The following is a 23,691-nucleotide window of genomic DNA, read 5'->3' as shown; positions in this document are numbered from 1 at the left end:
CACGTGGGTGCTGAGAACCAAATCCTGGTCCTCTGCAAGAGCAGCCAGTGCTTTGAACCCCTGAGCTATTGCTCTACCCCTCATTAACGTTTTTAATGTGCAGTTTTAAGTTTACTAATGATTTTGGACGTCTTTTTGTGGGATCCTTTGCTATTCATGTATCTTCTTTGACAAAATGTCTGTTTGAATCCTTTTAAAGAGGGTTGTTTCTCTTAGTGAGTTGTTAGAATTCTATCATGTTTTATACAAGGAATCTCAATCTGTGGTTTCTGATTTCACTTTTCTTAACAGTGTCTTTTGAAGGACAGAACATTTAAATTTTGTGTATTCCAATTTTTCAGGTTGTTTTTTTTCTATCTTATGTTTTCTATGAACTCTATCCCCAAACCAAGATTTTCTCCTGTTTCCTTAAAGACCTTGTATTAGACTTAGAAATTTACAAGTAGGTGGGTAGTCTGTTTCAATTTAATTTTTTTGTGCTCGGCGCAAGGCATCGTGCCAATGTCCAGTTGCTTCATGGAAGGCTATCCTCTCTCTACCGAACTCAACATGTATTGAAAATCAATGGATTGTGTAAGTGTGGGTTTATTTTCTGTTCTGTTTCATTGATCCATGTCTCTATCTCTTTGTCACTTCTTGTGGTCTTGATTGCTCAGCTGTAAAGCAAATCAGGAAGGCAAGTACTGTATGTCTTCAACTTTTTGTTTCAAATTATCCTCGAGGCTTTGCTTTTTCTTATATATCTTATAATTGATTTTTCTGGTTCAATACGAAAGCTGCTTGGATTTGGGTTTTGGGGGATTATGGTGAATTTATAGATCAGTCTGGGAAGAATTGACACCTTAGCAGCACTGAGTCCCCTGAGCTTCCATTCACTTAGGTCCTTGATTCCTCTCAGCAGTGTGTGATGGCTGGGAGCACAAACCTTCCACAGAGTCTATTTGATTCATCTCTAAATATTTCACAGGATCTTGATGGCATTATATGTGGCATTTCTTTTTAAATTTATAATTGTTCATTACCAGTTCCTGGAAATAGAAGCAACTTTTGTATATTCACCTAGTATCTTGTGTGGTGATATATTGCGCACACTAATAAAATTTGCCTGAAGATCAGAGAGACAAAGGAACAAGCCACTGCCACGTCTCACCTTGCCAACTCCATGAATCCTCTGACTGAATGTCTCTGAGTCTCCAGCTGAAAGGCTTCAGCTAAAAGAGGTGCTTCTGCTGAAAAGCCTTTAGTTCCTGTCTCCTCAGGCCTTATATAACTTTCTCTGCCCAGCCATATCACTTCCTTCTCAGTACTGTGATTAAAGGCATGTGTACTTCCCAAGCAAAGGCATGAGATCTCAAGTGCTGGGATTAAAGGCATGTGATTCCCAAGTACTAGGATTAATGGTGTGTGCCACCACTGCCTGGCTCTGTTTCTCCCCTAGACTGAGTCAATCTCATGTAGTCCAGGGTGGCTTTGAACTCACAGAGATCCAGAAGGATCTCTGCCTCCTGAGTGCTAGGATTAAAGGTGTGTGCCGCCACTGCCTGACCTCTATGTTTAGTGGCTTGTTCTGTTATCTGATCTTCAGGCAAATTTTATTAGGATACACAATATATCACCACAATCTTGTAACCAGGGGGGAAAATCACAATAGTTTTTTTTTCTATTCTTCTGGACTTTCCATGTAAACAACCATGATGCCTGTAAATAGTTCTTATTTCTTTCTTCCAATTCATGTGCCTTTTATCCTCATATGTGAGCAATATGGATAAACAGTAAATCTAAGTCTAAAATGACTCCTTCAGTAAATACACAATAAAATCTGAATAAAAAGAGAACATTTTGTTATCATTTAATAGGTAGCATTTCCTTTCTCAGTGATATCCAAAATTATGGTGTATTTTACCATCCATAGTGTTAGGAAAAGAAGAAATCTTGCTTTTCCTAGCTTATGCTGTGAACACTATGCCGGGGGTTATATAGTGTGGTGGTCCAGATATCAGGTTGTATATACCCAGGGACTCCATAGTTTACACTGTTATCACTGACTCCCTTTAAGACTGATTTTCATTTTAAGACTGAACCAGGTATACTGTTTAAGATCCCTGAAGGCTAAAAATGGTTGGTAAGCCAGTGACATTTAGTGGCTTTTGATTATGATAAATATAAATAGGAAACTCTACAAACTGGAGAGGGCTGGAATTTTACTTTATTTACAAGCTAACACGGTCACCTGATAAATTTTCCTGGAGACACAGGATGCCGGGGCAAGAGACAAAACACAACATTGTTTGTAGGATGGCAGGCTAGCCAGTGTTGGTTCCTCTTGGCTACAAAGTGCCATGGTTCTGGAGCAGGTGCATGGCTGCTTGCTGCCTTCTCCCTGCAGGAGGGGCTGGAGCAGGAAGATTGCTTGAGCAAGAAAGCTCACATTGGCAATCAGCCTATGGAGACCCTGTCTCAAAACAACAACAAAATGACCTGCCCAGGGGCAATGCAAGGCTGGCCCAGATGGAAGCTGGGCAGGTTCCAGTACTAGACAATTATAAATTTAGAAAGCACTGTGTATAATAACACCCAAAGCCTGAGAAGTATTGAGACATAAATCAAACAGAGCATTATGGAAGGATATTGCTCAAAATGACAACACTTTGGGCTGAAGAGATGGCTAAGAGGTTATGAGTACTGGCTGTTCTTCCAGATGGCCTAGGTTCAGTTCCCAGCACCCATATCCTGACTCACAAATATCACAATCCTAGCACATCTGACACCCTCTTTTAGCCTCCAGGGGCATCAGACAAGCAAGCAGTATATAGACATACATGCAGGCAACACACACATGCACAAAAATATTTAAATTAATTTTAAAAACCTTAAAAATGATAAAACATTGCTGAAGAAAATGAGAGATCTAATTGTGGTGATATATTATGTACCCTAATAAACTTGCCTGGGGATCAGAGGACAGAGCTAGCCACTAGATTAGACACTGAGGTCAGGCAGTGGTGGCACACACCCTTAATCCCAGCACTTGAGATCTCATGCCTTTGCTTGGGAATCACACATGCATTTAATCCCAGGAAGTAATATGTCAGGGCAGAAAAGGGTATATAAGGCATGAGGAAACAGGAACTCACTCTCTTGAGGCTGAGGACTTCGTAGAGGTAAGAACTAGGGGCTGGCTGTTCTGCTTCTCTGATCCTTAGGCAAGTTTATTAAGGTACCCAATATATCACCACACCTAATAGAAGACCTTAAACTGTGTTCAGTGACTAGAAGACTCAACACGGATTTGTGTTATACCTGAGAAGTTCCAAACTTAGAATCCTGAATCTTTTGAAGGGATTATGAGAAAAATGACTGACCCCATAGAAATGTATTTTATTATTATTTATATTGTTATTACTATTATCAATATTCAGGACATCTATCTGCCATCTGCTTCAAACAGAAATGTATTTCTACCCCCTAATGGCATTTCTGGTACAACATCCATGTAAAGAGAGTGCACAGGATGCTTAGTACTGCTGCTCCAAAGACGAGAGTCATGAGAACCATGGCTGCTGTATGACACATTTCCCTCCTATCATGATAGACACCATCTTGGAATTGTTCAGGCAGCCATGCTAACAAGAACAGATCAATACCATGGTATCCAGGCTTATGGTGATGATAGTGGGACTATTAACACTCCACAGTAGACTGAGGAAAGGAAAGTCTGGAGGCCCTCACGTGAGATCCTAGCTACTGCCCTCTCTCCACTGCAAGTGGTCATGGGAGATGCTGGAGTTTATGGGAAGTGAAGGCTGGGGAAAAGCTGGACTCGACGATGTAGTTTCCAGGATGTTGTCATCCATAGTATGTTGGGACTTTGCAGTGATGCGTATGCTCGGGGTCACCTATACTTCTGTAGCCCCTCACCTGTCCTCTATAGGAAAGTGTGAAGTAAACTAATTGATTTCACCATGATTGACTTCAATGGGATCATTCTTGAATCTGTCCTGCATGCCCGTCTGGAGTGAATGGACATTCGGTTGTATCTCCCTAGGAAAAGTTAACATAACAGTGACTTAGCAGTGACTGTGGCAGTCCCAGTGGTCATCTGGAAGAAGTTATTCTAAGTAGAGCCTGGCTTCTGTGTCCAGGGGTTTCTGTCGGTGGCAGCCTGCCCGTGTGTTCAATAAACTTGTTTCTAAGACCACTTCCAAGCCTTCTGTGCAGACAGGGATGGCCATGTGACACAGATGGCCAATGAAACACAGATGCAAGTGATTTCATCATCTCCAGGCCCATCTGTGAATAAATGTAAACGATAGATAAACTGATAACATTTTAGTAGCTTGACTGTAAATTTGGCCCATTGCAGTAGCCAGCATTTTACATTCCAACCAATACGCCAGCCTGACTGCTACCCTACCCCAAATTAAACATCTCTCTCTTGTACATGAGGCCTAAGTGGGAAACTCGCTTAACTGTTTTATTGTGTTATTAATGTCTAATGGAGAGTTATTAAAAACTAAATAAGAAGTGATTCTTTTATTGTAATGTAGGTCTTGAGAAGAACAAGGAAAAATAGATGGTTACATTTATTCTCTCTCTCTCTCTTTCTGTGTGTGTGTGTGTGTGTGTGTGTGTGTATGTGTGTGTGTGTGTGTGTGTGTGTGTGTGTGTGTGTGTGTGTGTGTGTGTGTGTGTGTGTGTGTGTGTGTTTCAGGGTGTGATCAGGAAATGTGTTTTCTGATGAGCATGCAGGAGACAGCGCTGTAGTGCCTTCAAGCCTCGTTGCTTCTGCCTTCGTAAAGTACAAAACCCTACCGAGCATATCCCGTGAGCTCAGAGTAAGCCTGATTAAAACTCAGTGGTTAGAACACTTGCATTCTTAGCATCTTCCCACTCTACTCTGTTCCGGGAACCAAAGTAGGCTATCTCTGAAAGAAAAAGATAAAATAAGCAATCAAACAATTTTTTGCAGAGTCTTTAAATGGTGGAAAACCTTAAAGTGATCTCAGACTTATTAGTACTCAATGTCAAAACAAAGGGAAGTCCAAGCAGTTTTTAAATGCAATAGGCCAGCTAGACTGACATTTATGGGAAATGACAGGTAAGGCACACATTGGTGACATGGCTCAGGTTTCTTTTTTTCTTTCTTTTAATATGGGGTAGACTGGAAAGATAGCTCAGCAGTTAAGAGCATTTACTGCACTCTTGCGGAGGCCCTGACTTCAGTTCCCAACAAGTATGGTGGGGAGCTCACAACCACATGTAACTCCAACTCTAGGAGCGTTTGATGACCCCAACTTTCATGGGCAACTGAGCTCACATACACACACATACACATAATTAATAATTTAGATTTGTTGTATTATTTTAAAATACATATGTGGGTGCAGGTGCCCATGGAGGCCAGAGGAGGATGTGAAATCCCCTGGACCCATAGTTATAGATAGATATGAACTATCTGATGTGGGTGCTGGGAACCAACGGAACTCAGGTCCTCTGTAAGAGCAGCAAACACTCCAAACCACTGAGCCATCTCTCCAGCCCATGTCTCAGATTTCTGATGCTGGTGTGAGATTTTTGTGTATTAGATTAGCAAGCCCATCATAAACTGTCAGACATGTGACACAGTGTCTCTCTATAGGCAACAGAGCCCAGGGAGACTCCTGGCATCACTGACGTGGACCTGGGTTTTAAAGACAGCGTCTTTCCCTTCTGCTCTCTTACTTGCTTTCTCTAGCTCACTGCCTTTGCTTGCTGTCTCTTGTGTATGCACCCAAGCTCTCCTGAGCCTCGTGCGCCTTCTCTGAGTTCATCTAAGCCCTCAGTCTTGGAACCGGCTCCATCTAATCCATCAGCTCCCCTCCAAATTCACTTCTTCCCCCATCCATCACCCCGAGCTCTCTATTACCCTCCACTCGAATCTTGCCCAGCTGACCTTTCAGGATGCATATCTGGCAAGCCTCCAACTTCAAATCAATCCAACCGCTCACTCTCCCCACTCCTGCCGGCAGCCAGCTCAGGATGCTGGGAACCATCGTGGAACAAGGACCCTGGAGCCATTACATGTTTCTCTACCTCATGTACATCATGATGCTCACTTCAGTTACCTTAACAAGTCTGAATAGTTTGCTCCTCACATATGAAGTATGGTAGACATTTCTTGGTTGATTTCCCAACATCCATTCTTCCTTCTCAAAAAGCATCTAGATTTTTCTTTCTGAAAGTTTCCTTCTCCCTTCCTTTAAAGTTCATTATTTTTTTTTTATTTGTGTGTGCCTGTGGAGGTTGGAATAGGGCATCAGATCCCCTGGAACTGGAGTCACAGGGGGTTGTGAGCCACTGTATGTGGGTGATGGCAGCTGAACTCGGTCCTCTGAAAGAGCAGTACCTGAGCCATCTATCTCTCCAGTCCTCCTTTTTTTGTGATGCTCTTTGGGGAGTTCTTAGGCTTACTCTCCATGGTTTGCTCTGACAGCTTTCTTATGAAATCCAGGACCACCTACCCAGGGTTGGCACCATCCATAGTGGGCAGGACCCTCCCATATCAATCAGTAATCAAGACAATTCCCCACAGACATGGCCATGAATCAGTCTGATCTGGGGAATTCCTCAGTTGAGAAACTCTCTTTCCAGGTGACTCTTGGCTGTGTATAGTCAATAACATCACCTAACTAGGATGCATACCTATATGAAAATCACCCCATGCCTGTCCTCAGCCTGCCTCCTCCCTTCCTTCTCTCTATTTCATCCTCTGCCAAGTGTCTTCAGAGGAAAAAGTTCTGCCATGAAGACTTAGCTGAGGGCATGCTTAGGTGACCATGGTCTAAGCCAGGGTTCCGTTCAGCAGATGAACATAAGAAAATGCTCAAAATATGGCCTTAGCTGCCATCAAAGCCACTGAAGTTGGTGAGGCCTTTCAGCAATGCCAAGTGAGAATGCGGGAGAGATGAGGTGGAGCTCTGTGAGCATGCACTTTTCAGGGGCAAGGTGAAGATGCACTCCCTTTGAACAAGCTCATGGCAGACGTGGTAGGCGGGAAATGGGGGAGGGGGTTGTCCCGGGAGCCCACGTGTTCCAAGGAGAGATGGGGGTGTGATGGAACAATCTCTCAGGAAGTATTGGGTGGTTCATAGTGACAGGTTCAGAAACAAGGTGGACAAGGACATCGGAGTAGGAAAGAGGCAGGGCGGGTGTAGATAATTCCCTTTCCAGTCACTGTCTTTAGTTTGTATTTCTCCAGCAGCTGACTCAGACAAGCACGTGAGAACTGTTGCCTTTTTTTTTTCTGGGGTGGGGGTGCAATAATGACCAATGAGGGCACAAGGGAGACAGGGAGAATGGGAAGGAAAGCTGGCACTCTTGGGCAAGACTGTGGTGCACTCCTGAGGCTAAGCTTTCCTGGACCTCTGAGGAACTCTGGGAACCATCTCTCTCCCAACTCCATTCCTTGTTGTGGAGTTCCCCTGAAGACAAGTGCCCTGCCAAGATATTTGCCAATCAACTTCTTGGGGCAAAACCCTCAACAGGCAAGAAGGCCAGAGCTCCCCATGCTGTGGTTCTGCCAATGCAGCTGTCTTGAACTCTGGAAAGCTGCAGAGAGCGGGCAGGGCCCCAGGTACAGATGCCTGGTGTGCCAACCCCACCCACGACTCCTCTGCTCCCTCAGCAAAGTTGTCGAATCCGAGTTGAAGTCGGGTAAGGTCAAGGCCTTTTGAAATGTACCTAGGGTAGGCATAAGCAAGTGAGAGAATCTGAGCTGGCTGAAGTCCGCGAGACCTTGTAGGGTTAAGGAGACTGGACACGGCGGGCTGAGTGGCAGATAAGAGCTTGGCTTGGCTTCTCTTCCTGCAGTGTAAGCCTGGATCAAGAGTGGGAACTGGGAGGAGTGTGGAAGTGCCCACAGCCTCTGCCCTTGGACCCATGGTTTCATAAGCCAGGGAAGAACAAGAGCAGTCTCGTTCTAGTTCACACTTTCTCTTTTCACTGATTAAGCCCTGTGAGACATTTCAAACAGTGAGCTCAATTCCTTGGCTCTTCTTGTATGACCTGTACCATCATTGTTCCTCCCCACTTATTAATCATGTACCGTGTGCTGGAGGGGGAATTGCCCTACAAGTCAGCAGTGAACTTTAGACCTACCTGGGAAATACCAGGCTACAGGACTGCCAATGCAAGCATTTGGGGTTTTGGCTTATTGTCCATACTTTAGGTTTGCAACATGTTCTAGGGCACACATAGCTAAGAAAATGACTTGTCAAGTAGATTAAAATATTGATTATGGGTATGGAAAGATAGTTCAGTACTTAAGAGCACTTGCTGTTCTTCTAGAGGACCTGAGTTTGGTTCCCAGCACTCATGTAGGGTGGCTCACAACCACTTGTAATTCTAGCTCCAGGAGATTTGAAGGCCCCTTCTGTTGGCACCTGTACATACACACACACACACACACACACACACACACACACACACACACACACATCTTCTTAGCTATTACGTAAGATTGCTGAGTGCTGCAGGAAAGCGAGAGGAGAGGGTGAGGGACCCTGGAAGAGAATTTATGAAAGTAACTGTTTGCAAGGGTGTGGTCAGGGCAAGGACATGATATTTCAGGCCTGGAGTCTGCCATGCCCTGGGTTCAAATCTCAGCTTTGCCACTTGATATCTCTGTGACTGTTGACCAGTTCCTTAGCCTCTTCTGATTTATCTTAGATTTCTCTTTTCTGTTTTTCTTAAATCGTAGCTACCACCCTGTGGGACAGTAAAGATAAACAGCTAAGTGGCTTTCCCTTAGACACACAGGGTGAAGCCAGAGAAGTTAAGCAATGGCCCTCAGCTCAGTGTGGCAAGTGTGGGCTGGCAATCAGATCCCCTCATTCGGAGTCAGGGTTCCTCTCAGCTACTCTCTGGCATGCTTCACACTGGCACACTCCTCCCTGCCTGCCCCAGAGGGGAACTTGGCACAGAGTGTTCTCAGCCTTGCCAGTTCCCACAGGAGCAGCAAGAGCTCCATGAAGGAGTCCTAGAAATGCCAGCATCTTGCCTCCATCTCCGCCCAATAATTGTGCCAACCACATTTAACCAATGTGTGCCTTCCACCAGTGGGATCCAAGTAGAAGCCTGAAAGCAAACTGGAGGATGCATGGAGTTGACCTCTTAGTGGGAGAGCAGAGAAAATTCGGGTGCGATAAATATCAAGTAAAGGTAAGGCAAACAGAGAACAGAACACCCAAAGTCCCCCAAGACAGGTATCAATGAGTGTCTCCTTGTGATGTAAGAGGCAATGTCTTTAAAAGAAATAATGGTGACTATTCATGGGAATCCCACATTGCATTCATCTTCCATTGTGAAGACATAAAACATGAGATTCTCAGCATCAACCCTTCATGAACGTGGGGCCAGGAGTTGTAGAACTCAGTCCTCTGAGCAGAACAGCTGCCATCTTCATTAGATCAGGAGTGCTTGCTTGCAAGAGTCCGGCCCCACCAGGAGGTGGAGCCTACAGACAGTCACTCAGGAGGAGGGAGGAGGCAGAGGGGCCACAGGACCCTCACTTAGGCCCCAGCTTTTCCTCCAGGGTATTTGTATGTCATTCTTCCCTTACCACATGTGGCTCCAGGATGTCTAGGGGAGGTGCTAGAGCATACAGTTTTGGACCGGTTAGAGGAGGAGGGCTCCTTCCACACAGTCATGGGGAACCTCCACTCATGCCAGTGCTGCTGCTTGGAGGCCGCCTTGCTCTGCGGAGAACCCCTCACTACACCATGTAAGCAAAGTGAGTGCAGTAAACTCTTTGTTTGCCAGAAATGACAAATAAAAGCCTTATTTGGCTTGTCATTAGGAGGACAAACCTTAGGAGGAGAGGGTAGATTTACTCGAGTCTCCCCAGGAAGGAGTTTTCGCAACACCAAGATTGGTACACACATCTAAGACCTCCATGGCTGGTTCAGCATGAGATGAGAGTGTCTGCAATTAACGTAAGTTCCCCTAGGACACTGGGTCGCTGCATGCAATCCATGGAAGTGCATGGGAAAGTGTTCCTGTGGCAGGTGATTTTCTGAGCACCAGTATGAGCTTCCCTTCTCTGTGGGGACACTCAGTGTCTCCTCTGAGAAGGTGTGGCTACAGGACTTGCTCTTAGTGGCAGGGTGTAGCCCTTTCAAAAAGCATCCCACTGAGGCATCTGCCTCTGAATTCTAGGGACTTGTTCCTAGATCGAGTCCATCATGTCAATGACTTTTCCCTGGATTGGATGTTCTCTTGAAGGCTTTCCAAGCCTCATCCCTGCAAACAAATGGGTTTTATTTTCTCACCTCCACTCCCAATCCTCCTGAAAAACACGCATGCACAGCTACCCTTAGCACTTCGGCCATTCTCCGTGGATCCCAGCCCCTTTGTGGATAGTCTGTTGGCAGACATGCCCCACCAAATCTCATGCAGTGCAAGCTGACTTTTTTTCATGATACTACTCAAACTTCAGATGGTACAAAACACTTAAGAGAAGGTGGATCCAGCTATAAGGCTAAAAGCATCCCTGCTTTTCCAATAACCAGCCTGTGTTTGTAAAAGTCAGTTATGTTCAGTTATTCTTTCCTGTCCTAGGAATCTGTCAGTTCTTCCAGATTATAGGTCATGTTCCCACTTCCAAACACACAGCTCACTGATGCTCTATACTGGCTATTGCTTCTTCCGATTTCATAGCAGTAGAGTTTTGAGTACACAGGATTATCAGGTTTGAGAATAGCACACTATCTTTTTTCCCTTTGAGAGGGGGTCCACCATGTAGCCCATACTGGCTAGGCGATGACTATGACCATGACTCACAATAATGCTGCTGTCAGCCTTCTGTGTGTTGGGATAACAGATGTACATCACCGTGCCTGACCCAGCGTAACTATTCTTATTATACACCATTACTGAGTGAATGAACCTCCAAGATCTTAGACCAATTCTCACTGCATCCTAACCCTTCTCACACAGTGAATCTCAGTTACACAATCAGTTGCAGGAGTCAGGTTATACTGGATTTGAAAGTGCCCATCAGCTACATAGCTTTGGAAAAACCACCAAGCCTCTCTGAGAGTCTCTCCTTAATCGCAAAATGGGCTCTCTGTCCACACTAGGGCCATGGTATTGGCGGTTAGCCCAGTCCTGTGTGTAGGGAGGAGCTCCACTCTTTTGTGTCTTCCCCTCATCCTCTTTTGAATGGAGAAGCCCAGATTATTGATCTGCAGGGGGCACAATTAGAGAAGTGTGTATGAAGAGGGAGCTGAGCTAGCTGTCCTACAAGCAGGGCCTAGAGGAGGGTAAAGTGAAGGAAATGAGAGAAATGATGCTTTTAAATAAAATATTGATATTTCACTGGTGGGTTTTTTCCACAGATTTTAATATATTACACTGAAATACCACATGATTTAAGAATATGTCATAATGAAACCCACTATGTTGTATGCTAACTTAAAAAATAAATTATAAACAAAGATGGTTAGGTGGTTAAGAGGCCTGGCTGCTCTTCCAGAGGCCCAACACCCAGAGGGTAGCTCACCACATAACATTTGAAAAAAAAAATTTTTTTTTCTTTCCCTTTTCTAGGCCCAGTGATGAATGCCTGTAATCTCAGCACTCGGGAAGCAGAGGCGGGAGGCTATCTACAAATTTGAGGTCACCCTGGTCTACAAAGCAATTTCTGGGCCAGCCAGGGCTACAGAGTGAGTTCCTGTGTAGGGTCTCAACACAACAACAAAAACGGTTTAAGAAAATTTATTAGGAATATTTAAAAAAAAATAAATATAACTTGCATAAAAGTTTTTATGCCACCCCTTTACATTTTGCATCTAACGAGTGCTTAAGTCCAAGATGAGGCAAAGCTGAAGGAAAAGAGCCTGGCTCTCCCAGGCATGACACTTCTGCACAAGAACATGCCTCCGGCCTTGAAGGGGGCGGAGCGAGTGGACTACAACTTCCAGGGGGCCTTGCGGAGCGGCGCTCTCGCTGATTGGCTGTTTGATCACCGCCCTCCGCTCCTCCCCTCCAAAGTGACCCCGAGTCAGGTCCCGGGCTACAGTGCTCCCGAGGCCCGGTGCAGGCCAGGCACTTCCCTTTGCTAGCTTCATGGCGGCGCGGTCTGCCTTCCGGATGCTGCGGCGGCTCCTGAAGTCCAGCACCCGGGGCTGCAGCTCGGGGGCTCCGGTGACGCAGCCCCGCCCCGGGGAGCCCTCGCGACCTGCCAGGGAGGTGAGCCCACCCCGCCCGCCTGCACTCACCTAACTGGAGGGCGATCCAAGCGTGCCACCCTGGAGGTGGAGAAAGCACCCTGTCCTGTCCTGGAGGCCTCTGCTGGGGACGACCCAGGGCACTCACGGGTTGCTTGAGTTCACTCCTACCCAGCGGGAGGGACTCCTCCGAGTTTCCCTTGAACTCCCTTACCCGGGCTGTGCCACTTTCTAACAGGTCTCCGCGCTGCAGGAAATAGGGGCCGCCGGGGAGTGAGAGAGACCTAGGTTCCATTGAGCTGTTTTAGCCTTCCCTGACACCCAACCTTTTAAACATTTTTCCCTCACCTCCTGAGTGGAGGGTGCCAGTACATAGTCAAGTGTGGCCAGGACACCTGCCTCTTAGTGTGACAAGGACTAAAAAAAATGTTATCCAGGTGCCGCCCACAGTCGGTTGTCACTTCGTAGTGGCAGGGCTCCGTGATCCATCCTGTTTCTCTTGGGAGGGCTCAGCCTCTTTTTAGTCAGGAACAGAGCAATACTAACTAAGCTCCAGGGTAGGAGTTGCTGTCTTCCTAGTGTGGGGCAGGGTCCTCCAGGCCCCCATTGGACCACTCTGTTCCTGCATGGTTAGGGAAACATTTGCAGGGGAGCTGGTTCCTTTTCCTGTCTCCCAGGACAGGGCTTGATGTCCTGCGACTCTTGAGTTTCGTAATATTTGACGCTCCTGCTCCTGTCTTGCTCAAGACACAGGTGGCCTTCTGCCAGAGCGCTCACTTCCTCAGACCTGCCTCTCCGGGATCCTCAGACAGAGCAGGCTTATTGTGACAGGGATCTTCAAACCCTTGGACTTGGTGCTTGAGTGAGTGAAAAGCTAGGGAAGCTGAGGCCACTGTGGGAGCTTTAAAAACGATACTAGCAAAAAGAAGTTTCTTCTTCCTCATTATTTTGTACTTTTTGTGAGACGGCCTGTGCAACGTGACTAACTAACTGATGGCCTTTCGTGCTCAGGTAACTCAGGTCGCCCGCCGTGAGGCAGAGCAGCAGGAACTTAAACCCCAAGAAGACCTGTGCTGGCCCTGTCCCCCCAGACGCTGTACCAGGTCTTTTATATGGTGAGGGCATGAGTATATAGCAGAGAGGCACAGGCCGCAGAGCAGAATCCTGGGGTTTGAAGGAGTCCCACACTTTATTAGCCATGTGACTCTCTTGTCTCAGAGAATCAGGGCCTGTGTTTTGTAGGATAGGGGTGTTAATGTCTTCATCATAGGGTGTCATAGAGCTTAAGTGTTCGTGTGGGTTAATGTGTACACTCAGAGCCTGGTGAACTCAGGTCCCGTTGTGTTGATGTGTGGTGATTATTGATTCATTCAGCCTGTTAGGCCCCTCCTACCTGGACAAGCATTGTTCTGTCAACTGTGCCATCAGACATTGCATTCTGAATATCTTAGCTGCCACGGCATTCCACCAGTTGGAAGTCCCCGGATGCTAGGGCTCCCTCAGCCTTTCTAGGTATTTTCACAGCTTCCCACAGTGCGTGCAGCCAAGTCAGCAAATGGTTCTGGCTGCTTGAAGCACATTGAATGAGTTAGGTGGAACAGTGAGATGTAAGGAGGCCTATGATCTTTTGCTGGCCTCTAATTTTATCTGACTTCTAATCTGAGCTCTCCCTTTTCCTTGCTTTCTGTAAATCCAGAGGCTTGGACCAGCTCACCTCGTCCAGGAGCATAGGGCACGGGACTCTGAAAGAGAACCTTAGGGGTGAGGTGAAGTTATGTATTCACCTCCTTAACAGAACTGCCAGTGGGCAGGAGCAGAGGTGTGATCATCCAGGACCCCCATCCTGCCCTCCTTTCCTGCAGGGACCCTCTGCCTGCCCTCCCCAGGGCTGGTGGTCTGAGGTAGAGAGCATGGTGGATGCTCACTGGGCATGTTGTGTATCATGGTGTGGGTATGAGAGAGAAGTGAGTCTTACATGGGAGCCGGCCATGGGGAGAGTGGAGAGGGGGCCTTGGGTCAGTCTAAAGACAGGCAGGCAGCTTTCACAGACGCTGGGGGAAGACCGCAGAGGGCCAGACATCTTCCCTAGAGGATTTAGCTCAATTCAGGTATACCCTTTCTTTCTCTGGAACTCTCTTCTGACTTCCTGGAGGCCGAGGTCTGAGCCTGCTCTCTGTGGTGGGGTTAAATGACGGGGTGACTGAGTAAGGCAAAGTCGCCTCGATGTTCAGAGTTCCGGAGAAGACCGGAAGTGGTAAGTGGGTGTTGAAGACAGAAAGTAGGTGTGTGTGGGGGGGGGGGTAGGGAGGACGGTGCTGGGGGGAGGAGCAGGGAGGACAGTGCTGGGGGGAGCAGGGAGGACAGTGCTGGGGGGCAGGGAGGACAGTGCTGGGGGGCAGGGAGGACAGTGCTGGGGGGGCAGGGAGGACAGTGCTGGGAGGTCTTTCCTCTTCACTTCCAACTTGCCCAGATGCTTGGAAATCCATCTTAGGGGAGTAGACATGCTGGAGCCAGAGATGCGAAGACCCCCACTCTCAGGTCATGGGGAGAGGGCCATATAATCAAGCTTGGGCAGCTTTTATTCAGTAGTTTGAGATTGTGTGTGTGTGTGTGTGTGTGTGTGTGTGTGTGTGTGTGTGTGTGTGTGTGTGTGTGTGTGTGAGAGAGAGAGAGAGAGAGAGAGAGAGAGAGAGAGAGAGAGAGAGAGAGATGTATGTTCATGTGCACGCGCCCATGTGTTTGGAAGCCAGAAGACAGTCTCAGGTGTCCTTCCTCAGCTGTCGTCCACTTTGATTTTGAGACAAGGTTTTTTATTGGGAACCAGGGCTTACTGATTCGGGTAGGCTGGTCAGCCAGTGAGCACCAGAACCCTCTCCTTAGCGTTTTAAACATGGGTTCTGGGGATTGATTGCAGTTCCTTATGCTTGTAAAGCAGGCACTTCCCACCTCAACTAATCTAGTCTAGATCATCCCTCCTTTGCCTAGAGGGGCTTGTCTCCTAGGCTCGTCTCCCAGGCTCGTCTCCTGGGCAGGTCTAGGTCGGGCCAAGTTGACAGTGTTAACAGTCACGATGGCAGCGGCTTGTTGACAGTGTCTGTAAGGGACCCTTCCGTTGAGTTAGATGGGACTGTCTTCTCTTTGCAGAAGGGAAGGCTAAGCAGGCATGGCCGACTGTTACTGCAGTCATGTCAGAGCCTGTGCCCGGCTGGAGCAAGCCAGGCTTGGCCACCATCCTCAGGAAGCCACATGAGTCAAATTAATAGTGAAAAGCAGAGAAAGAATAGTTTTATTCAGTGTGGCCACTCTGGGAAGAGGGACAGAGAGACTCAGTGGACACCTCCCCCTACACATCCATCTCTGGGGTTCTGACATGAGGTTTAGTTGTAATAGAAGTCAGGAGGTGTGCGTAGTGGAGCAGCCCTGGTCAAAGTGTGGCTCTGTCCATCACTGACCCAGCATTGTCTCATCCAGTCTCCCCTGAGAAGTGGCCTGGCAGGACACAGTGAGATCTCTGTAAGAAGACAAGGCCCCCCTCTGGCTGGCATCTTTTCTTCCTCTCAGCATGAGACTCTCGGGGGACTCCAATTCGCTGGGATACCTTGTTTCTACAGTCCAGACAGTGAGGGACACAGCATCTCTCTAGAATATCCTCAGTTCTTCCAGCATGTCCATTACACAACCTACAAGCCACCTCTGCCCCCAAGATAGCTTGGGGTGTGGCCCAACACAAAGCCGTAACTTAAAACGTTATCTTTTTATTTTTTTTTAAACATAGTTGTGTGGTTTTTTGTAGATGACAACATTGGGTTGCAACATCCAAGGCATATAAACTTTGTAGATGACAACATTGTGTTGCAACATCCAAAGGCAGGGGCATGCCTGGAACTTAAGAGGATCCAGGTGCTCAGTCAGTAGCTAGAACCAGGTTTGTAATTCAGGTTTACCCGCTCCAAAATCTGTGCTCAGAACCAGGATTGCTACTCCTGGATTAAAAGTTTCCTCAGCCCTGGCTGCATAGTGCAGAGTTCAGACACCAGAGGAAGTCACTCTTGGGGGCAGGACTCTCCAGCTGTCTTAGAAGCTCTGTGGTCAATCTGATGGGCTGCCTGCGTCAAGAGCCTTGCACAGGGCGAGAGCCCTCCGGAAGTAACTCTGCAGCTGGGTTTGCTTCTGTCATTTTCCTCCTGAGATTAGAGGCAGGCCGACATGTTACACAGCAGTTTGACATACTGTGGTCAACACTGGATCCCTTGGATGGGAGAGGGTCGTGCCGTCCCCAGGAGACTGAGGGAAGTGGGGTGGGGTCATGAGGTGTGGGAGGAGAAGAACCCGGGGATGGAGCTTGCTGTATCCAGATGATAAGTTTGCTTGGCCAGCCAGGAGGGAAGGGTGTGTGTTGGCAGGTTGGGCTAATGGCCAGCCCCTTAATTACTCCATGGCCAGGCTTGCTCTCAGGTTTCTGCTGAGTCACGTTCTTTGGTCCTCTTGCTCCCTGTTCCTGGATTTCTTTGGCTCCTCCCCAGCCTTTGCATAAGCACGTGTTAGGTTGGAGGGAGGAACACCCCAGGCACCGAGAACTGGGACCTGGAGTGATTCAGTAATGACTGGATTCCCTATAGCTGGCTGTGAATAAGAAGGGCCTTCTAACCCCTAACCTGGCTCCTAGGTAGCTCATCTCCTGGAGCTTGCCGCAATCTCTTCCCCCAGGCCTCACACAATGACTGACTAATCCTTCCTTTTGGCACTGGGTAAGGAATGCAAAGTATAGGGACTGTGTAAAGAAGACCCTAGACTTGCCAGCACTCAGCCTCCAGCTTGAAAGCACCCAGCTAGGGCTAACTCCGTAGGGAAGATGTCTGTACAGCCTCAGCGGTGGGCCCATCCTTCTGTCTGTCAGGGAGAGGAACAGTCCCGGTTACTGTGGATAACTGGAGGGCTGGAGGTACCGTGCAAGCTAAGGGAGAGACAGCCCATCTCTGGGCTGCCTCAGTTCTCCACAGCCGGGCCAGAGCTGTGGCCCAGGGCCACAGTGCCAACAGCAAGGGCCCATAGCTTCATCATGTCCCTGTCCTTGCAGGGGCTGTCCATGAGGCTGCAGTTCCTCCAGGAGCACGCCGCCCCCTTCTCTGCCTTCCTCACGGACAGCTTTGGCCGGCAGCACAGTTACCTGCGGATCTCTCTCACAGAGAAGTGCAACCTCCGATGTGAGTCCCCTCCTGGGCCAGCTCTGGGCCAAAGTGACATCTGCGGTCACTTCCATCCGAAAACCTTCCTCGGCCCTCCCCATCCCCTCTGCACCCCCCACTCGCGGCAGCTGGTCAGCCCCTTGGCGGCTACACAGGGTTGAAGTTTGCTTTCGGACCCTGGAGCTAGGTTCTCCTGGAGATTAGATTTGGAAACGAGTTGTGATCGGGTTTAGGAGTAAGGGCAGACCTGGGGCTGTTCTCCCTCCTCGGAGCTCTGTCCTCCTGTTTCCCTTCAGAGTCCAAAGTCCAGGACATGGCCAGGGGTTGTGTGTAGTGGGGGTGGGTAATGGACATTTCAGAAGAGTGATAAATAGAGCCATGGCTGTGAGATGGCCCGGTCATGTGCTGGGCCAGCTACAGCCGCACCAGCACACAGAACCACATGCGCTCCTGGGGCTGCCCTCGGGTGTGTCTGGCTGCAGGCTTCCGGTGTGGCTCTTCCTCCTTTCTTTCTGCTCAGCCTGGTCTTCTCCCTCTTAGCCCCACCTCCCTGCTTCCTCCCTTTCCTCCTGCCCCTCCTCCTGCCTCCCCTGCCCCTCCTCCTGCCCCTCCTCCTGCCTCCCCTGCCTCTCCTCCTGCCTCCCCTACCCCTCCTCCTGCCTCCCCTGCCCCTCCTCCTGCCTCCCCTGCCTCTCCTCCTGCCTCCCCTGCCCCTCCTCCTGCCTCCCCTGCCCCTTCTCCTGCCTCCCCTGCCCCTTCTCCTGCCTCCCCTGCCCCTTCTCCTGCCTCCCCTGCCCCTCCTCCTGCCTCCCTGCCTCTCCTCCTGCCTCCCCTGCCCTCCTCCTGCCTCCCCTGCCCCTCCTCCTGCCTCTCCTGCCCCTCCTCCTGCCTCCCCTGCCTCTCCTCCTGCCTCCTCTGCCCCTCCTCCTGCCTTCCCTGCCTCTCCTCCTGCCCCTCCTCCTGCCTCTCCTGCCCCTCCTCCTGCCCCTCCTCCTGCCTCCCCTGCCCCTCCTCCTGCCCCTCCTCCTGCCTCCCTGCCCTCCTCCTGCCCCTCCTCCTGCCCCCTCCTCCTCCTGCCCCTCCTCCTGCCTCCCCTGCCCCTCCTCCTGCCTCCCCTGCCCCTCCTCCTGCCCCTCCTCCTGCCTCCTCTGCCCCTCCTCCTGCCTCCCCTGCCCCTCCTCCTGCCTCCCCTGCCCCTCCTCCTGCCTCCCCTGCCCCTCCTCCTGCCTCCCCTGCCCCTCCTCCTCCTGCCCCTCCTCCTGCCTCCCCCTCCCCTCCTCCCTCCTCCCCTGCCCCTCCTCCCGCCCTCCTCCTGCCCCTACCATGTTTTTCAGTAAGTATTGAGTAAGCAAATGCACAGGTATTTGGTAATCACGCAAATGTGAGCTATTTGTTCTCACTGTCTCTTTAGTCTTGAGGGTCCAATGTGCATTCATTGTGCATATTTGACTTTATGGCTCCAACAGGCATTTCCAACCCTCTGATTTTGTTAGATGTTGATGTCTCAGAGATCACACTGAGAAGCTGGTGGCTGGGTTCCAAAGAAACACAATCACACACATACACACACGCATACACATGTGCACGCGCGTGCGCGCGTGCGTGTACACACACACACACACACACACACACACACACACACACACACGTACATTTGTAAGGGGCCAGGAGGTGGCTCAGTCAGTAAGTGCTCATCATGCAAGTATGAGACCCTGAGTTCAATGTTTAGAACCCATCTTTAAAAAAAAAGGCAGGGCATGGAAGGCAGGGCTTGGAGGTGCTCTCATAATCCCAGTGTTTAGAAGACAGGGTTGTGTGGACCCCTTCACTGGCCACCCAGGCTAGCTCAATCAACAAGCTCCCAATAAAAGTAAGACCCTGTCTCAAAAAACTAAGATGGGGAGTGGCTGAGGAGGACACTCCAGGTTGACCTTTGACCTCTACATGCACACATGCATTTGCACATACATCTGAACACAATTGCAAAAAGATCTCACAGTGTTTCGAGTTTGTGATTTTGTGTTGGTCCATGCTAATAGCTGTCTGGGGCCGCATACAGCCCATCAACAGGGGTGGACATGTCTGTGAGTCCAGCAGATCTGGAGAAAGTGATGTGGTGGCACACGCCTTTAATCCCAGCACTCGGGAGGCAGAGCCAGGCGGATCTCCGTGAGTTTGAGGCCAGCCTGGTCTACAAAGTGTGTTCCAGGAAAGGCGCAAAGCTACACAGAGAAACCCTGTCTCGAAAAAACCAAAAAAAAAAAAAAAAAAAAAAAAAAGGGATGGTGGGACACCATACCCCTGCCTCCCCAGCTCACCTGTTTATCCCATTCTACTCCTCCATCTCGACAAAGAGCCCCTATGGTTTCCAGCCTGATGCAAATCTGCACATAGGATGGATCTGGGGACACTGCAGTAACAGAGGGCAGTGGCTTTCACCAAGCCAGATCATTTCTTCATCTCATGGCATGCTCAGAAGACGTGACTTTACCACAGCTAGATAGAATGAGAATGGACTATGATAACAGACGCAGGCCCGTGGCCCTGGCCTTTGCAGGCCTTTCTAGGACCGTCTGCCCAGCTGCCTTCAGAGTGAAGGAGCCAGCATCTCAGGCATTCCCCTGCTCTCAGCCAGGCTCTGCTTTGGGCCTAGTTTATCATCTTTAACCTGTATTCAGCTCCCTGGTGGAGGGATAGGGAGTCCAGATTACAGGGAGAGGAGAAATACCAAGTGAGTGTGTACCATTCAGATGGGGTTCAGGACCGCAGTTAGCCTGTTGAGGAGCAGGGGCACCTCCACATGCCTGCCACACCTGTCCCTACCTCTTCATCCCCTTCCTTTTCTCAGGCCAGTATTGCATGCCTGAGGAGGGTGTGTCCCTGACCCCCAAGGCTGACCTACTGACCACAGAGGAGATCCTGACCCTTGCTCGGCTCTTTGTGAAAGAAGGTGTGGATAAGATCCGTCTCACAGGTGGAGAGCCCCTCATCCGGCCAGATGTGGTGGATATCGTGGGTGAGTGCCTTCATCTCTTGTCTCATTCAACTAATGCTTATTTGACAGCTGTCACTCATGTAGACATTTGTAAACGGAGGCTTTTCTGTCCCACTCAGTCCCACAGCTGCTTTTAAAATAATCACTCACAGGCTTAAGAATAATTATGAACCCTTTGGCCTATTGCTCAGGGCTTATTATTAACTAGCTCTTACAACTTAAATTAACCCATTTCTATTCATCCATGTTTTGCCACATAGCTTTGTGACATTACCTCTTCTCTAGTACATCTTGTTGCTCTGGCGGCTTGCTGGCATCTCCCTGACTCCTCCTTGTATCTCTGCTTATACTTCCTGCCTGGCTCTATCCTGCCTTGCTATAGGCCAAAGCAGCTTCTTTATTAACCAATGGTAATAAAAAACATATTCACAGCATACAGAGGGGTTATCCCACAGCATTTCCCCCTTTCTGTCTAATCAAAAAGGAAAGTTTTAACTTTAACATAGTAAAATTACATATAACAAAATAGTTATCAAATAAGAATTATAGTTACACTATCTAGTCTATTTGTATTTGACAAAATTAGAGAAAATATTTAATTATCCTATCTTGGTAAATTTAAAGTTTTATATCTAATTTACCTTTTTATCATAACTAAGAAAACTATAACTATTTACTCTTCAACTCCATCAAATACCTAAGAAGGAAATAATATTACCTGTGTAAGCAGGGAGTGCTAGCAAGCAGCTTCCAAAAAATGTAAGAAATGACAGAAACAACTGACTGCCTGGACAGTCACCCAAGGTTCCTCTGTAATATGGGGGCATCCATCTTTGGCCTATAGGCCTAGTATATCTGACAGACTTTCCTGTGAAGCAGGGAATTTTGAAGGACTGGCCTACCTTGTCTTTGCAAAGCTCAGCAGTCACCTTTCTTGTGTCCTGCTGGTCCAGTTTGGACAGTAACTGTCAGCAGTTGAAGCAAGGGCACTTTCTTTGCCCATATGGTTAGCTTTTGCCATGAAGAAAATAAACTTCATACAGGATTTCTTTGATGCCAATCATCTTCTCTGGAGGACACTGGTGCTGCCAGGAGCAGATGTGTCTCACTGTCATGAAAAGTTGAAGTTTTTAAAACATTTTAAATGTCATATTCTGTAGGCCTTTGAAATGTTTGAAGAATACCAATCTATCTGAAATATATGTCTGCATATCTAGAAAACCCAACTAACATGACTATAAGTTTGACTATTTTAGATGACTGTACTTTTGTAAATCTATATTTCTTAATTATATATTACATTTTCTATTGAGCTATATAAACACAATATCTTAAACAAGAGTAGAACTATACATACAGTATAACAAAATTAACCTTAAATTTTTATTAATAAACTAAAATCCATACCAATATAATATAATTTGAGGTTAACAGTTGTTTTTTGGATAAAAGTAGATTCAATAATCTACCCTTTTCTCTCAAATTTTCTATATCATATCTCCCTTTCTTCTTTTAGAAGGAGATTGACTATGATCAATAACAATTTATCATCAACCCCCCCTTAAATGAAAACAAACATTTATAAATAATTGTTGAGAATTTGGACGTAGTTCTCTAGACTACTTCCTGCTGATTGGTGAGTGCTGGTGATCTTGAGGGACCTTGAGAAAATGTAGAATTTTGGTTAAATCTTGGTTGTAGTAGTCTGTGAGACTGCATCATCTTGGCCAGTTGCTTTGAAGCTGTTCTGGATGTCGGATCACCTGGGCCATTGCTCGCATTGGAGACCTCTCAGGGGGTCTTTCTTGATGGAACCATATTAACCTGGAAGGAATCCACAGCTACCCATCTTCTGTGGAAACAAAAGCAGAACCTCTTTTCCAATGTAGCATATCCTTAGACATAAATTTTGAAGTCAAGTTATCTTTAAAACATATATATTGGTTTAACTTAGCGGCCCCCACAATCAAATGTATCTCCGCAGTTAGCTCATTAACAGTCAAAAATCCAAAGAAAACACAATAATATACATATTTCAGGCTTTTTGTGTATTTTCCATCTTTATGTGGCTTATTATAATGTTTATTACTCTTCCTTTTTCAAGGATCTCAATTTATTATCTTTAAATTATTTTTTTAATCTGTAACTGTCCTATCCTTTTTCCTCTCTCTCCTAAGCCTATGCATACTTTTTAAGTACATTGTGACCCTCTTAGAGGTCTTTTTAAATCTGAATCTGTCCTTATTGTGTATCTGTAATCCTTTTCTGACCATTGCTTTAAACTGCTAAGCAGGCATGGCTAGGACCAAAGATGTGGCTTTGGCTGCTGGCTCCTCCCCACTCGGTTTTCCAGCATGCAGAGGTACCAGTGAGAGCCCCCCCCCCCAACTCTGAGAAGCATTATTAAGAAGCATGCCTGTGTTCCTAAGCCTGCGGCTGTGCTGAAGCCTACAGGCAGTGGCTGGGAGAAGCCTCTTTATACCACAGCTCATGACAGACCACAGTTGAAGCCCACTGCAGCCAGGGGACTGTGGTCCTTAATGAGAGACATGAACTGTGAAGCTGCTCTTGGCTCCATTTTTGTGTGTCTAGAACACTTTTTAAGCTTTGTTGGGTCTTATGTGGAAATCCCAGCCCCACATTGGGTGCCATATGTAAACGGAGGCTTTTCTGTCCTACCTGGTCCAGCAGCTGCTTTTAAAATAATCACTCAGAGGCTTAAGATTAATTACAAACCCTTTGGCCTATTGCTCAGGCTTATTATTAACTGGCTCTTACAACTTAAATTAACCCATTTCTATTCATCTATATTTTGCCATGTGGCTTCATGGTGTTACCTGTTCTCTAGTACATCTTGTTGCTCTGGCAGCCCCCTGGCATCTCCCTGACTTTTCCCTTCTTCTCCCAGTATCTCTGCTTGGATTTCCTGCCTGGTTCTATCCTGCTATAAGCCAAAGCAGCTTCTTTATTAAGCAGTGGTAATAAATTCACAGCATACAGAGGGGTCATCCCACAGCAGACATTGAATCCTGCAGCACCCTTTAAGACAGCTGCTGTTTATTGCTTTAATGAGGAATGATGGCTATGGAGAGGTTCATCTTGCCCAAGGTCTCAGCTACTAGATGCCAAATCACCGTGTCTGTGTCTTGCTATGACATTGAGTTCAGAGTTCTCACCAGGAGGCCCCTGTGACCAGGCTCCTGTTAGCCACTGCTCTGCCCCTTCCCTCCTCTCTGCCCACACAGCTAGCTTCTTAGCATGTCTCTTCCTTTTGCCAGGAGCTTGTCATTTGCCCTCTGTCGGG

At 47.8% G+C, this 23,691-nt stretch overlaps 1 protein-coding gene across 2 annotated transcripts in view; it reads left to right on the top strand.

Moving 5' to 3' along the window:
- Positions 1-12,025: 12,025 nt before the first annotated feature.
- Mocs1 (molybdenum cofactor synthesis 1) overlaps positions 12,026-23,691 on the top strand; it is a 28,643-nt gene continuing 16,977 nt past the window's right edge. For both annotated transcript variants that reach the window (XM_028882502.2, XM_028882503.2), the window contains exons 1-3: positions 12,026-12,228; positions 17,284-17,410; positions 20,241-20,408. In XM_028882502.2, coding sequence (XP_028738335.1) covers positions 12,106-12,228; positions 17,284-17,410; positions 20,241-20,408 — 418 coding nt within the window. In that variant the 5' untranslated portion in view covers positions 12,026-12,105. The remainder of the gene's footprint in view (positions 12,229-17,283; positions 17,411-20,240; positions 20,409-23,691) is intronic.

This window comes from Peromyscus leucopus, chromosome 16_21 (genome assembly GCF_004664715.2).
Source record: "Peromyscus leucopus breed LL Stock chromosome 16_21, UCI_PerLeu_2.1, whole genome shotgun sequence".
In the NCBI taxonomy this organism is placed as follows: domain Eukaryota; kingdom Metazoa; phylum Chordata; class Mammalia; order Rodentia; family Cricetidae; genus Peromyscus; species Peromyscus leucopus.
The sequence above is the reverse complement of the archived record's forward strand: the minus strand, read 5'-3'. Positions and strand labels throughout refer to the sequence as shown.